General features: G+C 39.4%; 1 protein-coding gene across 2 annotated transcripts in view; it reads right to left on the bottom strand.

Annotated features, from left to right (window-relative positions):
* The window catches only part of MAN1A2 (mannosidase, alpha, class 1A, member 2), a 161802-nt gene that overhangs the window by 33407 nt on the left and 109821 nt on the right, over positions 1-18574 (bottom strand). For both annotated transcript variants that reach the window (XR_663845.1, XM_009329140.1), the window contains exon 9: positions 1832-1947. Coding sequence is in view for 1 of the 2 variants with exons in the window: in XM_009329140.1 (XP_009327415.1) it covers positions 1832-1947 (116 nt within the window). In the remaining variant the exon portion in view is untranslated. The remainder of the gene's footprint in view (positions 1-1831; positions 1948-18574) is intronic.

Genomic DNA, 18574 nt, shown 5'->3' with positions numbered 1-18574 from the left:
ACAAACTTTTTAGCAGGGCCTGTTGTGACAGGACAAGGGGGAATGGCTTTAAACTAAAGGGGGGTAGATTTAGACTAGATATAAGGAAGAAATTTTTTACACTGAGGGTGGTGAAGCACTGGAACAGGTTGCCCAGAGAGGTGGTGGATGCCCCATCCCTGGAAACATTCAAGGTCAGGTTGGACAGGGCTCTGCTCTAGTTGAAGATGTCCCTGCCCACAGCAGGGGGGTTGGACTAGACAACCTTTAGAGGTCCCTTCCAACCCAAACTATTCTATGATTCTATGGTTCTAAGTGCTAAAAAAAATTTGCAGATGACAGAAAAATTGATGGAGCTATAGATAGTGATAAAGGAAGAGTCAGTCCTGTAAAATCATTCCAAACAGGTGACAAAATGGGTTTTGCCTGAACAATTGTGTTTTAATAGAGATGAGTATAAGGTCACACATCAAGGAATCGGGAATGTAAATCACAGTAGTAGGAAAGCAGTAAATCAAAAAGACTATAACCAACTTCAGAGTAGAACCAACTGGAAAGTGGATGACTGTGATGCAAAGGTTAAGAGTGCAAACACAGCTCTTGACTGGATGAAGAGGAGAGTACTGAGAAGAAATCGGGCAATGACATATTAGAAGAACCATTACATTCTTGTCTCCATACTGACGACACTGGAAAGTACTTCGAAAACAACTTAAGAAGTAATTCAAAATCCGTTTTATATTGTGAGACTAAAGAAAAGAATGCATTTATCCTTCAGGAGAGAATGCCTATTGTACCTTTGTTAGTAACCAGCTACATGATGCAGATAACCCTTTAAAACAATGTAGGGAAGGAAAAAGTTCAAGTAGCTGAAAGCTATCAAATTCAGGTCAGGAACAAGACGTATTGCAGCTTCAAAGCAATTTTGGTCTAGAACTTTCAGTATATAGCTTTTAAAATGTGAATTTTTAGAACTCCAAGAACAGGCGTTTTGCTTTAGGAGACTGACTGCACCAAAACTAAGTGTTAAAAGCTTGTGTTGAAAGGAACACAGCATGCACAGGGCATGGAACAGATTAGGCACCAAGCACATATCTGCACTTGGACAAGACTACATGATCCTTGCTGCTGTTAGTACCACAGCTAACTTGACTAAAACTAGCTTAGTTACTCTCTCCGTGTCTTAACTGTAGCATATGCATGTTGGCATATATGGGCACAAGCGAGCCTGATGAAAGAAGATGCCTGTGTATGGGGAAACTAAGAAAGTAAGAGCTGGGCAGCAGAAAGCTCAGAGCCACCACAAAAAAGCCCCCACCCCAAATCCCACTAAACCATCCTGCAGTACTGCCCTGCTTGGGCAAGCACTACTTGGTCTGTGAGACCATATCACAAAAGAACCACAGAGCAAGGAATAGGTATGAACTACATTTTACAAGATAAATATGGAGTATAGCATCTAAACATTTTAGAAAATAATTTAAAGAATAAAACAATTCAGGACTTCAACTCCTAGAATGATTCTGAACACTGGAGAGAAGTGACTTGGTCGTTCTGCACACATCTTAAGGTTGTTAGATGTCTTTCTAATAAACTATAGCTTGGGCTTTTACACTATACCATTTTGGACAAGCTGATTATTTTTAGCACAATAATCTGCATCAGATGTATTCCACAATAATACTTTTTAAACTACTCAGAGTGAAAGCTAGTATTATTCATCACTTGATTTCTTAAAACTTATATAATCAAAACAAGTCCTGTGTGGGCTTTTTTTGTTGGTTTTTTTTTTAAGTATTAAAGACAGTTTTTAAGTTCCACTGTATCGGAAAATTCAATGAATTATAATCACCTCAATTGCATCGTCGTACATTTTCCTTGCCTCCGTGTCCATCTTGTCTGACATAAGCCAGGCTTTCAATAAATATTCATAAAAACTGTCTCCCAGCCCGCCCACGGATGTGTGATCTGTAGGAGGGAAAGAGGAAAAAAAAAGTTGAAGTTGTTATATAATAGCACCTTAAATTTATTCAAAATATAAACTTATGTTTTTAAGGTCTACTGTTGTAGAATTATCAATATTTTAAGCCTGTTTAGCAGGACAAAGCTGCACTGCATCCCCTATCCCCTCCAAACTTACGTCATAGGCGTGGAAACCTGCTGTATGTGTTCACTATTTGTCATTCTGCACAGGCTACCCCTCATATAAAAAAAAAAGTAATTTAACCTCTGTTTTTACAGAACCTAATTGTTTTGCTGCTAGGGTTTAGGGGTTTTTAATTTTTTTTTATATGTGTAAAAACAGTATATATAAAAAACCATAAGATCTCTGTATTTAGGATGCAACCAGGTCACGTGGCTGGCTATGAACTGCCATGAACTACACAGAATCCAATCTTTCCAGGAGATTTTTATTTCCAACAAGGTAGTTACTTAACAGACTAATGAAATTCTCAAAGTAAGTGTTCTTATTTAAATTATTTCAGTCAAATGGGAGGCAAATTGCCTTTGCAGTGTACAACACAAGCCTTGCTCTGTTCCACCATGCCTGAGCAGCCATGCAGAGCCACGCCATGTGCTACAGGGAAAGGCTGCTCGACTATTAGAATCCAACACCACATAAACTGGACCTCCTAACACGCAGATCTCTTTTTTGTCGCTTTTTTTTTTTCCTCTTGCAGAGGTTGCCTTTCACAAGTAGACTCATCGCTATTCTGTGCTGACAGACCACATGAGAACTACCTACGTTTCTCTTTGGGTGAACTACCATACCTCCCCACAAAAAGCCTACTGATGGCCTGACTCAGTCTCAGAGCTCCTGTTCCAACCACAGTAAGCACTCCATCAGTACACCCTTCATTCAAAAAGCAGTACGCTCTATGAGATTTAATAAGTGACTCCAACCAGAACGGCACATAACCTTTTCTTTCCCAACGTTACAGCCCCCAAAACGCTGGCACCAGAACAGTCTTAGTCTGCTGAAGCTAGGCGAAAGAAATGTTTAAGACCAATTTTGTCACAATGCCAGAAATTCACTGCCCTAAGCATGGCTGTTATAGTCATGCAAGTTCCCTTTTACCGGGTGAAAAAAAGAAAAGATGTGATACTTCCTTTTCCAAAGTACCTCAAAAAAGTGGTATTATTCACAGTCTTTCTGGGATAAAGGTGTAAAAGAGAGGCTGGAACTCTCCTTCTGTTCCTTTTTCCTCCAAGCACCGTCCTGCCCCAGCACGTCTGCTTGTCTCTGAAGATGTGAGTAGGAGGTTAGAGCTGCTAGATGCTTCTATCCTAACTCTTCTAGCTGCCTCTTGACTCCTCTGCTACTTACCAATGGATTTCTAAACAAAGGAAGGAGCAAACAGAAAGCCTGTAGCTTTCCCATTTGGTTTCAGGTTGTGAATTTCAAGCAAATTACTTCATGCCCTTCTCTTATATCTCAGCATCTCCTAGACAGCCTTTTACACCCAGCTACTCAGTGATTTAACTACAAACAATGAGTTTTCATATGCTTTCTAGCTCTGAGCTGTAAGAGGGCATTCAGGTCACGAGTTACTTTCTTCCACAAATGCAAGGCTAGAAATTACTCCTTCAACGCACAATTACATTCTCAAGTAGACACAAGAACTAAGGGCCTGTTGTTTTCAGAAAAAAATAAATAAACCATCCCAAGACTTCAAAGTTACACCTCATGTCAGCACTACTCAAGGACTGTCTTCACAAGAGATACGGTTTAAAACTACTTCTGTTAAGCTGCTGCCTCCTCCCCAGCTGAGCTCTGTCACTTGAGTCAGCGCTGCTCCTCTGCCAGATTTCTTTGATAGATGCACTCAGTGCCCAACCAGGACAGGGTTGCTGAACCCTCAGCAGGGTTCATCTTGTAGCAGCTCCAGCTGGGTTCGGGGCAGGAAACAGCAGGAAGATGAGTGGAAAAGGTTTATTTCCTGAACAGAGAAATCTATACTCCAGGTGAGTTTCCAAAGTTGATTATCAGAAACATGCCCCATTTCACGTCTACCTCTTCAGGCAGTCATTTGAGAACTGTCTTTCTCTCCTGTCAGCAGCTCTTCTCCACCTCCACATTGCTTCTCATCTTAGATGAAAATACAGGGAATGCAGGAACCAGTAGCATTGGGACACACAGGACTCGGAGCCATCCCCTAGACAGCCTTTTTTGCACCTTCTTCATGCGTTCAGACAACAGAGCTGCAGAAGCCTCTCAGATACAGAACCTCCTCCCACTCAGCAAGCGAGAAGCAAACATGGTAAGGCTAAGGGCTTCTGAGGGCCTTGCAGCTCCCAGCAGCAGTGTTTTCTTTATTCCCATTTCGCATACCTCACTCCAAATCTCAACTGCTAGGAGTTTTCAAGGCTCCTCTCTCATTAAATAGTGGGCTCCTCCACTCCCCAGCTGATGCCTTTCACAGTTGGACCAGAGGGTAGACCTGTCAGAACGGGCAAACTGATTCTGTTCCTTCTGTTCAGGAGCAGTAAAGGGACAGATGAAGTATATTTGGTGGTCGCACATGATAAGACATCACAGACAGACCTCTTTCACACAGAAGGGAAGCAGTATTTCAAGGGGGCTGACTGCATTGAGATACAGCTGTCTTTATTTCCCTGACAGCCCTCCCCAATCTGCAAAAAATAGCCAAAAGAGGGTGGAAGTGAAAAGGAGGCCACCGCAGCAGCTGAACTGAGGTTTAAGCACAGCAAGTCTTCCAATTTCTACAGCAGCATTAACTGCCCCCTGGCAAGATCTTCAGGTCTTCTGCTAGGGTCAGAAGGTGTTGCTAAAGCAGAATTTTCTGCATTTGTGTAAGGACTATAACTAGAAATGACTGAAAATTAAAACACATTTTGTGACAGATTGCAGGACTTTGACAACTTGCTCTCACCTAGAGTGGAAATGCTAAAGAAATATTTTTCAAGATTCCTCAGCAAACATATAGCTGGTGAAAACTGTAGATTTGGGTCATCACATATCATTCTCTCCTATAAACAGAGCTCCCTACCCAAACCTATCATCAGAAGGTCCACGGTGGTTATCCCTCACTCCTGCTATTTGAGCTACAGCTCAGATGGATTCAGAGATTTAACTCAGCTCAACTCAAAATGTTTTGCTCATAAAAACATTTTGCACATAGAATATTTTGAAGTTTTTTAATCAGCCCTAAGATTGCACGTCAATCCAGAGTACTAAAGAGGAACAACTCGTGATTTGAATAACTGAGTTTACAATAGCGTCTTGGCACTGAGTACTCTTCAGTAGACAGCTGTAAAGGTATTATGTTTGAAATGTTTATAAGTATTTTGCAAATTTAAAAATGAATTTAATTTTTCACATATTTGATCTACAAGAATTATTTTATTAGCTCTATGTCATTTAAAGGTTTTTACTGTGAAGAAGTGTTTCACAGTAAAATCCTGAAGTAAAATTCTTTCCAGATTAAGACAAATATAGCAAAGAGAACAGAAGTATGAGGGCATATCAAATATGGCAGAAGCCACATATTCTGTTCAATGACATGTATACATTTTTAGAACTTTCAGTCCTTCCAATCAAGACAAATTAAGATATTTTCTTCATTCCCCATTTTTTCAAATGTAGGCCCAGAAGACTGGGCAAACATAAAAGGATTCCAGTCAAAGATTCCTTGGGAAGTCTTATTTTAAACTAAAACACATGGCAGCTGCAGTTGCAAAGAAAACCTTCGACTATTACAACCAAAAGCAATTACAAAAAGCCCTGTATTTTTTCTGGTTTGTCACACACTTGAAAGCACGTTGTGTGCAAACCTGTTTGTAGGCTTCCTCTTGCCAGAAAGAGCCAAATAAAATCTTAATAGAAAGACAATGATATTTACAGTTCATAGCAACATTTTTGCTCAGATACTTCAAAAGATTTACATTCTGTTAAATATTGGCATTTTTCTTAATAAACAGCACGCAACTGAAAAAAAACCCCAATCAATTTCATAGCAATATTTTAATGAGTTTTTAATTTATTGATAAAAGATCTATATTTAGTCAAATATTGTGTCTCAGCTAATATTCCAAAAGTCACAACCACCTCTTTCCCACAGACTGAGTGGAGGACCTTCTTTTAAATTCTCACACCATCGTTATCTAATATTTCTAAAGCTAGTTTCACTCCAAACGACCTTATTCATATCAGCAATTCATTAGCTCACTGCTGAAACAGTCTCCTCTGACGAGAGCCAGGATAATTCTTTTGCAGCAAAGCACAGAAATACATGGCAGGTCAGAAAGGAGCATACATGCTATCTAACTGAAATGACAATGAATCTCAGCTTGAGATAGGAGGCAGAGTCTGTGGCTCTCTGGTGATTTGTTCCCTGTAAGTGAAATTGGTTCTTTACAAATCTGGGGAGACAAATAAACTTGTTTTTCCTCAGCTAGCTCTTCAGGGTGTAGGCAGCAGGGTTCCCCCTCCTCAATTACAGCTGACGCACTGTGACAGATCTGGCTGTTCTTCTGCTCCAGGACTAATTGTTTGGGGATGGTAGTAGATAATAGGGATACTAGGCATTCGCATAGCTCATTCTCCTTTTTTGTACCCAGATCTACCTAATGGCTGTAAATAACTTCCTCCACAGAAAGCCAGTTTCTAAATGAACAGCAGTGGTTCCCAAGAATACCATTATGGCATCAGACTGCAAGTTACAAACATGTGCCACTTCCTTTTGTTTACAGGGTAAGTTTGGTTCAGTGAGCAATAAAGTATTTTGCACAACAACTGAAAGCCCCCTAAAGATAACATTAATAACAAAACCTGCTCTAATGAAGGTCTACCTGCTCTCTAGAGCAAACTTAAGATGTGTAAATTATTTTTAAGCAGATGGATTTAAGTAGTTAACAGCAGCTTAATGAGGCAAATTAAAAACAGTTCATTATTTTCTAAGCCCTCTCTGCTTTGTGCCTTAATTGTTCAATTGTCATTTCTTGTCAATGAGCAGGAATAAAGAAAGAAGCCAGGCATTGTTTTAAAAGCAGCACATCATGCCAGAACTGATGCTGCAGTCACAACACCTGAGGGTGAGGCTTGGTGTTACCCATGAGCAGATGGGTAGTGAGCCACTGCCCCTTCCTGACCCCAGGGCATGTCCTCCCGTCCTTCCTTTGCATCCATGAAGTTTACGTGTCATTTACTGCACACGGAATGAAAAAGATGAAATAAAATGCTGAGCAGAGGTATGTTTAGCACGCACAGGCTGCCGTGCTGAAAAGCGGTGCGGTGAGATAGCATTCTAGCAGTACCTAAGCACAAGCAGGACATGAGGATCAACTATGCTGACAGTATTTTTAATTCACAAATTTGGAACTATAACACTGATTTAATATTTTTAAGTACAGACAGCTAGAGAACAACCAAGCAAAGAATTAGAAATCTGGCAATATGTAAAAGAAACTCAAGTCTTAGAACTGGAATTGTTAGTTATGACTCTAAAGTAAAGGAAAACTGACTTAGACCTGCCTACAGTGCTATACCAAATAGACTGGAAACAGCAAGATGAACAAATTACTGATTTGTTTCAACTGAAAGAAGAGGAGTAGAGAGCTACTTTGCAACAAAAGAACAAAGTAGTTGTTTTTCCTTAAGGATCACAAACACTGTATCTTTGACAAAGTGCTATTGTAATATGTCAGGAAAGGAGTTCAAGAGTGGAAAAGGTAAGCGACTGGGAGGGAGTAGTGAAGTGATTAAGCTAGTATTAACTTTCATTAAGAAATCCACACACCCCATCACCATTAGTTGTTCTGGGTACCAACTGGCCTTACACTGCAGGAGCCCTCTTTCTCTGTGTAGGAATTTTTTAAAGAATTGCTTTTCTGTTTGTCTTCAGAGTGGCTCTGATTAAATTTCAGTTCAATCTTTACTTCATGTAGTTGGGCTTAGTGCCCCTCAGCTGCTCTAAATAGGTGCAAGCTCCCTTTTTAATCCTTTAATCCAGAAAGCTGAGGTCCTGGAAATGGCAGCTGCTGCAATTCACAGTGGAAATTCAACCTAAGGTTGCCATAAGCCATAGTGGATGGCTTAGAAGTGCAAACACTTGTAAATTAACTGCAGCAGAGGCAGCCCTGATAAAAGGAGATGGAGGTGCAATTTTTAGTCAGCTATGAATCATTTATCACTAAGGAACATGTTACCAGCATGAGAATTTTTCTGAAAACATGCAGGTTGTCACAAACAGAACTGATATTCAAAGAACAGTTAAGGTTGCAAAGCCAAGCACTTATAAGTTAGGAGACAGCTGAACAGACATTGCTTCCCATTCTAGTGTCCGGTGCCACAACCGATTCAAGCAGCAAGAAAAACCTAGCTCGGCTCCTCCCAACCTGGGGATGTGTCAGCACGCCTGCTCAGCACACACAACTCTAGAGAATGTAGCAGTGGAATTTGAAGCACTCCATATGGAGAAAGTAGATGTATTTTTCAAAGGCTTGGAAAAATATGGATGGTTTTCTCCTCAAGCAGTCCTGAAACAAGTAATTCCCACAGTATTTCATATCCAAAACATGATGGTTCTTGAGTTTCTTAACTGTACACTTAGAAAAAACAAACTTTAATCTGGGTAGAATCACATTCCACCTCTACCTTCATTTAGAAATGGCTGAAGCCTTTTTGTCAAAGCTGTTAAAAAAAAAAACCAACGAAACAGCTTGAGGCAGACAGAATATTCCAGTTGGAAGAGTTGAAGTTTGGCAGCTATGAGAAACTGAAAACACAATCACTTAATGGAAAGTGTTGAGCAGTCCTACCTGTAAGTTTCTTGTATAACAAAATTAAGCAAAATGACTTCCTAGAAGTGATTATCAAACTAAAGATTAAAATTCTCAAACTTGCACAATTCAAGTATGTGCAAAGACAATAGAAATAATTTGAAACAGACCAGCCAGTACAACTAGCCCAACTAATACATATATTTAGGTAACTCGTGTTGTTAGAACCAAAATGCATCTTCAAATTTAATGTAGTTTATGATTCTGTAATGTCAAAGGAGTATCCTAATTTGATATCTTACAACAGGCTCTCCTTTCACACTCAGGAATTCACAGCTGGAACAAATATTTTCCTTTTTGTATTCAAACTTCCCTGAAACTTCAGAACATTCCAGCTATTATTTATAATTCTGGAAAGATTTAGGTCATCTCTCAGAAGCCACGTTCACGAATTAAAGACCAATCAACTAAACATATCAAGTCCACGTGCAAAAACTGAGAACACATCAGACCTTTACATTGGTGCTTTTACTGAAAAGTAAAGTGGCCTTTTATCACCTGAAGTTGTCTTTTCCAGACTATTACACCCACAGAGTCACCCAAATGAAGCACACCTGCCTCTCTGCCAAGTTTGGAGTAGTGTAAATCCCACCTGCGCTGGCAGCTTTAACTAAGCTGCTGAAATTTGCAGTGGATTGATGGGAAGTCAGGTACATGTTTACCTCTGATGACTTTTTTTAACCTGACAAGGTGGCTCTGAAAAAACAGCTAAGGGGCAGTAACACCTTCTGCTACAAGCAATACTGCTGTAGGTATGTGCCCACAACCCAGAGTCCCTTTTGAATAAGAGTTTCTACACAGGGAGATTGACAAGCTCTTAATGTTGCTACAACCTTTAGTTTACTCACCTTGGCCTTCCTATAAGATCTCAACTCTCCTCTTACAGATTAAAAATAAGAAAATGGGAGAGAGAAAACCTTTATTAGATTAAATCTAGCCCAACATCCATCTATGCAAAATTAGCTGGCAAAACCACTGTCAACAACTTCGGCCTCTCCCTTCAAGTTGTATCAAGACCATAGCAGTTTACATATATATATACAAGTACATATATATGTAACACATGAATGCTGACAGTCAAAAGAGAGTCAAAGAAGCAACGAAAGACACTCCCTGTTTTTGATTACAAAAATCATGTATTACACCACATGCAATACAAACGCAGGGTACTCTGCATGTTTCTTTCTCCTAGACTTGTGTTTATGTACCTCTTATTTTTCTTCTTATGACAGATGCCTGAAATTGCACACACAGATAGCTGAAGTTTTGGTCACTCTGTAGGTGCTAGGAAATTGTGCTGATTGTAAGATTTAGCCCATGCTCTATGACTGAGACTGAGCTACCACACCCTACATTTGGGCTGCATTCATCACCATCCCTCTCATTTTTGGCTGTGTAGGCCAAAAAGCGCTACAGCGTGATCTGCAATCAAAGATGAGCTATGTCTTCACATAGATCTCCAAAACAAGATGGTATTTTACCTTGCTGCTACAGAACAGTCCAGCTCCCAATGGAATTCATGATAAAATGAACCTATCAGGAAGATACATTCACTGTCCCCTGAACAAAACTATAGACCCTCTCCCCTCAACGTTGCCAAACTGGAATTGTTTCTCATGTGACCACCAGAAGGTACATCTCCACACATAAATCAGAATATGAAGTCTCACATACTGAAGACAGAAAAGAAATGGACTATTATATGTCATCTGAAATCTACTTGTGGTCTAAAGAACGTCGATATAAACAGCTGGGTGCACAGCCTCCAACAAATAAGTGATACAGAAGGAATAAACTAAAAACAAGTAACTATAATAGGGCCGTAACAAGTTTGTAATTGGACCTTGAAAGGCTTCCCTTTGATAGGAAATGAAAGGTATCATTCTTGACTTCAAGAACGGTTCAAAAATACAGTTTAGATATATAGACCCTAGTACAAAAATCAATTATTAAAGAAATAACAAGATTCCACAGGAGCTCAAACTTTAAAAACTCATAGAGCATGTGTCAAAGGATACCTTTTTAGTCCCCAATCATTTTAAGTTAGCTGTCTTCACAGTCAACATTTTAATCTCTCAAGAATATCAGGTGGTACCCTAAGACATGCTGGACTCTGTTAATACAGATTAATTTACAGTCAGGAATATAAATGTTAAAGCTGTTGCGGGACAGATTTCAAATTCTAGACAATGATGCACTCCCCACTAAGATCATGCTCTAAAAGTACAGTTTGGTGATACAGCAAAATAAAATGTTCATCTCTTTCCACAGCGATGTATGCAAGCACTTTGAAAACCCAGTTACACCATATCCAAATCCTATCTTTAGGAATTATTTATAGACACTCCCTTTCAAATGCATAATTCATATGCATGTTTAACCTTCCAATAACACTAGAATCTTTAACACACTAAACAAAGCTTTTATTTGTTTAGCTTTTTCAGCATCTTGTTCAACAGACCAGCAAAACATCTTAACCTTGGAGACTTATAAAAGCATATTCCCTGTAACACAGCTCTGCTGTATTTCATTAAAAGAAAGTTTTAACAGATTAACTTGCTCTTGGCTTCTAATGAATAATCAAATTTGAATGCAGCCTTTTCTTGGAACACAGTTAATTACATTTGTACATGGTTGTAAAGCAAAAGGGCAAGGGGAATTCCCCATCAGAGATTACATAGGTTATTTTATATTCAAAACACATGCATGTTCCTAAATACAGAACAAGACAGAATATTCTGGAGAGAAAAATTAAGGACATCCGCCAAGATAGCAAAGTAAATTAAACAGCAGAGAACCACCCCCACCTCCTCATCTACAACTGATACATGCATGCCTACTGCTGGAAGTCTAGAAATCATGTTGTATTTTCATTTGTTCATAATGTACTCAACTGAAAGCAGATTTGAAACAAAAAAAACCACCACAATAAATGCCTGCATCAATCCCCAAACTAATGATCACATATCTCCAGTTCTATAACTGATGTTCCAACCACAAATCAAAAAAGAAATCTACTTGCTAAATCAAATAAATGTGCAAACACAAAGTCAGGTTGGGAACTATTTCTACAACTATTTTTACAAGAAATAAAATTATTTTAATCTTGTACCATTTCTATTCGAGAGAGAGAAAATCTTTCCCCTTAAGCCAGAGGAGAAAAAAAATCACCCAAGAATTAAAGCATTAGAAACTATTACCCACAAGTCCAAATTGAAGGTAATTATCTGAAAAGTTTTGTAAAATACTGTCCCGAAAATACAGGCCTGCTTGACACAATTCCCTTCACTTCCTTTTAGGTTATGGATGTTTTTCCAGGACTTGACATTACATTTCACAATTTGATTTTTCAAGACTCTTGGCATTGCAGGTTTCTTAGTGTTGTCTGTATCACATAGGGGTATTAACACACATAATTTAAGACACTACTTCTGCTAAACAAGGCATCTAGCAAATAAACAAACAATGTAAGGGTGGGGGCGAAAAAATGCAAAGTACTTTCATAGTTAAAGGAGAACGCTAGCAGCTTCAGCTGGCAAAGACAGGAATTTTCCAACACTAGGATCTTTCTTACTACCCATAACTAGACTATCAACCTGTTAATTTATGCTACAATTATATTTTTATCTGAAATATTTATCTGCAATATTTCTTTAATCTTTTGAAAGACCACTTCATTCTTCAGTATTATTCACCTCACCTTGCAATCTGCAGGGGTTTTAATCTCTCAGAGGTGGATGTAAAGACTAAGAGAAAGGGTTTCTTGTTTAATTTTAACAGTGAAAGTCCTGATAACAGGCATTCAAATAGTGATTTATTTATCAATCTCTGCAGCACCTTTGAAAGTTTGCGTTCAGGAGAGCTACTCTTCCTATATATTAGATAGAGCTCACACTGCCAGGACAGATCCTTCAGCTGACATGCTGATTATTCTCAGTATTAGCATTCTGATGCATGGGGATATGCAGAATGTGAGAGCACCTTCTTCGTGAAGTTATCTGGGTAAGGACTATTCAGTATAAAAGAAATAACAAATGACAAGGAAATTGGTAAATTAAACACACAGACATTAATGAGCAGGTGGTAACAGACAATAACACAGACCAGAACTCTTCATCTACTGATTGATGGGCCATTAAAGGAACTACTCAGCCACAGCCTTGGAGAGCCAACCTTTGTCACTGATAAGAAGGGGGAAACATGATGAGGTATTTGAGGGGACCTACAGGACTATGCAAAACTTATTTATGGGACAGCAGAAAGGGTCTGTGGCTTTAGATAAAACTTACTATGGGCTATTTAGGGCCAAAGGGAGGAAAAGGGAAGGATCAGGGTGGATTGGGGAGGAACGAGCAAAGAAAAATGGAGAGAAGATGGATTAAAAGGGCCTGGTCGCATGTAAACAGGCTGCTGACCAACACACTTGTCTGTCTGAGCCCTGCACCCTACCAGCACAGTCTGCCTTATCTTCTTATTAAATCCTTTATTTGTTGCATGTAATCCCACTCACTATCCTATGTGTGAGTGCTGCAAGGTGTAAACATCAGCAGCTGGAGAAGAGGCCACGGGTCACAGAGCCTGCAGGGCTATGTGCCAGCACCTGGAGAGACTGGCTTGCAAGAGAAGTCTGGGTGCCAGTAACTGGAGGGACTGGGATGCATGTTGCAAGGTCAGAGTGCCAGCAACTGGAGAAAGGGGTCACAGGGACTGGTAGGTTCGGGTGGCAGCAGCTGAAGAAAAGACAGTGGGTCACAGGGCCCCAGGTCTGTGTGTCAGCAACTGGAAAGACTCACGTTTGTTCTTCCCAGTGAATTTAATCCTGAGTGCGTGTGGAATTCATTAGCAAACTTCAAGCTGGATGAGCTGGTGAGTAGGAGGAGACCTGCATCTGAAAAGACCCAAGCTCTGAGCCGATGGCTGCATTAGGGGTCGAAGGGTTCAAGCACGGGTGTGTATGTGTGCACCTCTCTAGGCTATGTCCTCAGCCTCGCTACTGGCCAAACCTGCAAACAGGAACAGCAGCAGCCACATCCATCAGACTGGGATGGAGACACCTGTACCTGGCTGGGCTTCAATAGCAGGGAAGGAGGAATCCCCAGGTCTTGGAGTCTGCTGGATGCGGTGGCTTTCTTAATGTCTTTAACAAAGTGCATTACAAACATTCAGATCAAATTTATTTCCAATTTTCCTTTAAATACTGACAAATAAATATAGACAGATGGTGCTATGTATTTGATACAATGTAACATCACAAATGAAAATAGATAGGGTGTATTACTCATGGTTTGTCTATTACCTGCAAGAGTTTAAATGAAGCAGTTCAGTTAATTACACACCTCAGCCCAAGAGCATTAGACTAAAACCAGCTGTACAGGCAGGCATAAAAATTTAGGAATATTCACCCAATATTTGCACTGATTTAATGACAGTAATTTAAAATTGTTTTTATTGCTTTTCCTACATGTGATAATTGCACCATTTTAACAGAAGTGTAAATCTAATCCAATTAAATTAAATCCACAGAAGCCTTCTCTAAATAGTATTTTAAAATTAAAAGTGCTTGGTTTGGTTTAATTTAAGCATTTACTGTTGAAAATGAAAGACCACCTGAAGAAACTGAAATATGCACATCCACAAAGGCATTTGCTTTGGTCTATTTAAAGGCTAGTCTATAGCACAAACAACTGGGAAACAGAGTATAGAAATTGCTCCCATTCAGCCATCTTGGCTGTGTCTCTACTTACTCTGTAGTAACAGATGCAAGGAACTGCAAGAAAGTGAGAACATCACCTAAAGGTGCTAAAGGCAGTGTGTGTAACAAGGCAGGCTAAATACCTGTGTGAATCTTCTTATTAGTCTTCAGAGGATAGTAACCACTTTGTACATCAAAGACAGCATTTAAATTTAGTGCATTAAATACACAAACGTGGACCAATATCACATCGTTGGTGAGTCCTTGTAAGTGTGCTGACAGAGTACCCCTCATTGAGCTTTTAACTTAGTCCACTTGCAAATCTGACTAAAAGGGCTTGTTTTCAGTAAGGAGCCATGAACAAACCACTATAGAATAGATTGCAGCCTGAATGTTCATCACATCAGCATTTAGCAATGGTAATTTCAGTATCTGCTATTACATTCCTAATAGCAACACTCAGCTCACACGCCATAAATTCACATACTAGCTTACTTTACAGCAACTTGTTAATGTGCTCACATATCACTAAGGTGTAATAAACACAGAAGGCTAACATAGAATAGACATCTCTGGTTATTTTCTTGCATATGGAAGCCATATATAGTCTAAACCCCAATTTTAGTTAAACTGACCCAACTTTCTTACGTAACCAACCCAGGTAACTCCATAGGTAGCCCAATTGCAGGAAGTGAAATGTGAAGCCAGAGCAATTTGAATTCCCCTTCAGTAACATTATTACTTGCAAGAGATGTTGGAACCAGATGAAATGCAATACTTTGTTCTTGGTATTAAAAAGTAGAAAGGAAGAATGCCCAATTTACAGAAATGTGCAAACACGAGTGGCATGTCCTGACCTGGCAATAACATGCAGATTGGCATTTTCTTTGTTATTGCTGTTCTAGCTGGTATTGTCATCTAACCTGTTTGCAAATGCAAGCTAGAATTCAATTTTCTCAACATATTTTCATTTCTTAAAGAAATAATTTTTCTTCAGTACAAATTAATTTCTATAATTCTGAAATCTCTTACTTTTAATCAAAATTCTAGTCATTATATCTGCTTAGCAGGCTTCTCTAGAAAGCACTGTCGCTGTTTTTGAAAATAATCTAAATTCAAAGTTCTGATGCTTACATCAAACTAACCACTCACCAAGTAAAATGAAAAGCTAACAAAGTGAACTGTAGGTTAATGTGAGAGGTTAGAATATGCTTCTTGCCAGCTATTTTCCTTTCAGTCTTACAGAAACTGAAACCCCAAGGCAGAAGTATTGTAAATCACTTCCTTCCTACTGGACCATCACCTTAGTCTGTAAGCAAAAATTGAATTTGTCAACATTCCTGTGGGCATTATAGCTCTGCCTTCTAGCAAAAGCACCAGTGAGCTGACAAATCCTGAGCTGAACCCATTAAAAAGCTGTCTGTCATGCCACTCATGCTGTAATAATACCTGCACATTATAAGCTTAAACACAAATATTTAGCCTACACATGACATCATTTTCCTCCTCCTGGGTATAATGAACTCCCTACCTGCTACACAGCAGTAAGGGTCCAGTCATGTACAGCTGTATTACGAAGTATTTCCACTGGAAAGCCTGGAGATTTAGCAGTGACCAGTAAGCCATTCACCTGGCAGTTTTTAGGACTGGGTTTATGGCATTCAAATGGAAACAAATGATGGGATGGAACGGTAGTCCCTGTGCAGCCCTGCCTGCTGCGGCTCCCAACCCTGGCTGCTGCTGCTTCACGAGGCAGGCAGAAAAAAAAAAAAGAAGGTAATCTGTCACCAGAACCTTTCTTCAAGTCCTACATAAAATGCATTAAATGCACATGGAAATTTATATTCATAAAAATGTAAACATTACAAAGACATAGCTATAGATTAGATTTATGTCACACTATATGACTCTACTCATCTCTCCAACTTGTTAAGAACCTGGAAGCCATGGTCACATCCTTCTTGATGAAACAATAATTACTAATTGACTGGTAAGTTACTTTACTGATTATACCTTCTGAGGTATTTGTAACAGAAACATTGACTGGTTTGAATGAAAACGCATGTCTTTGTAAGCACCAGCAGAACAATGAGCGAAAAGGACGGTATGTATGTCACAGGGCACTGTCTCCAGAACATCATTCCCCAGCAGTTAAATTGCAGAACATGCTGTTTGTGTCGAGATCAAAAGGCCTGCACTCTGATAAATCAAACCACAGCAGAAATGACTCATCAGACTCTGCATCCTAACATCAGAAGGATGGCGACAAGGTTGCAGCATATTACATACCCCATTCCCCTTCCCCCTAACCCAAGAAGAGAACAGACCACATAACATGTATTTTAAGCATACTTTTAAATCAGGAAGAACAGACAAGACACAGCAACATGGTCTAAGATCTATGGAGGCTAAAGACAGAAATATTCTCAGGCATAGAAAAAACCCATAACAATTTGATCCCTAAAAGGTCTGAAAGATCTGTCCAAAAACTAGCTCATCATCATCATTCAAGAACCCTAGATATGTGAAGAGGACTGGATAGCAGTGTCCCTTTTTCTTTGAGTCCAGACAACTTGGACATGTCTTGGTACCTGTGAGTATGAGTGAATCAGACTTCTGAGAAAATGAGTACGTAAAAATCAGCTGGCTTAATGACCCTGTAAACAAACAAGTATCACCTTCCCCTTCCATAAGACCTAGCACTGACTTTTATTACTCTAATTTCCTAACACCAGCAGCTGAGACATAAGCTTCATATTTGTAAATTATATCCAGTTCATATAAAGTTCTGATGGACAACATGACATTTAGATTCTGCAAAATGTGAGATTCAAAAGAAGAAAAGCGGTACACTGTGAGACCTTACATGTGCTAAGAAGTTACCTACCTGGTGGCATAAATCACTGCACACATCTCTGGAGCAAAGAGGAAAAAGTAAGGAAAGATTTCTAAATGGGTTATTTCAAAGGCACATTAGTTGCTCACACTAACATTTAATACTTGGGATTGCAAGTCAAATAAAGTAGATGCAACCCTTGTGGGTTTTTTTGGTTAAAAACACAAAATGAGGATGTGCGTAGGTTCCTTGTGCAAATACCTCTGAGAAGGTATGAAAATACTGTATCAAGTATCAAGGTAGAAGGTATCAAGACTTTTCCACAAAATTCTTGTTGCAAGTAGAGATACATCCAGCTTACAGTCCTATGGGGCCACACCAAAGCCACAGAAAATGTTTGGAGACTTCTCTTTTCTTCTACAAATCTGTCTTGCAATAGAAATTGTCTTTAAGTATTCAAGTTTACCTATCAGCCTGTTAGAACAAAAATAAACAGAAAAACAACACAGAAGTGTATCTTTTTTCTGCTATTCAAATCATATATTTTTTTTCTTTTAAAAAATAAATTAAAATGTAAAGACAAAACATAACTGCTGAGAAAACTTGACATAAATGGATTCTTCCGTATATATATTTTGTTTAATACTCTGGATAATCAACTGGTAGTAATAACATTAATTAGTCTGACTGCTGTGTGCACATCACTGGTATTTTTATTACTTTGAATAAAGGTACCCACCACTAGAATATACCCACTGCTAGAATGACGGGTATAGAAATAGAAAATAAACCCACCACTAGAATGACAGAATCACAGAATCATAGAATCATTAAGGTTGGAAAAGACCTCTAAGATCATCAAGTCCAACCGTCAACCCAACACCACCATGCCCACTAAACCATGTCCCTAAGCACCTCATCTACACGTCGTTTAAATACTTCCAGGGATGGGGACTCAACCACTTCCCTGGGCAGCCTCTTCCAATGTTTAACCACTCTTTCAGTAAAGAAAATTTTTCCTCATGTCCAATCTAAACCTCCCCTAGCACAACTTGAGGCCATTTCCTCTTGTCCTATCCCTAGTTACTTGGGAGAAGAGACCGACACCCACCTTGCTACAACCTCCTTTCAGCTAGTTGTAGAGAGCAATGAGGTCTCCCCTCAGCCTCCTTTTCTCCAGGCTAAACAACCCCAGTTCCCTCAGCCGCTCCTCATAAGACTTGTTCTCCAGACCCCTCACCAGCCTCGTTGCCCTTCTCTGGACA

The sequence above is a fragment of the Pygoscelis adeliae genome, unplaced genomic scaffold (assembly GCF_000699105.1).
Source record: "Pygoscelis adeliae isolate BGI_AS28 unplaced genomic scaffold, ASM69910v1 Scaffold120, whole genome shotgun sequence".
Lineage (NCBI taxonomy): Eukaryota > Metazoa > Chordata > Aves > Sphenisciformes > Spheniscidae > Pygoscelis > Pygoscelis adeliae.
The sequence above is the reverse complement of the archived record's forward strand: the minus strand, read 5'-3'. Positions and strand labels throughout refer to the sequence as shown.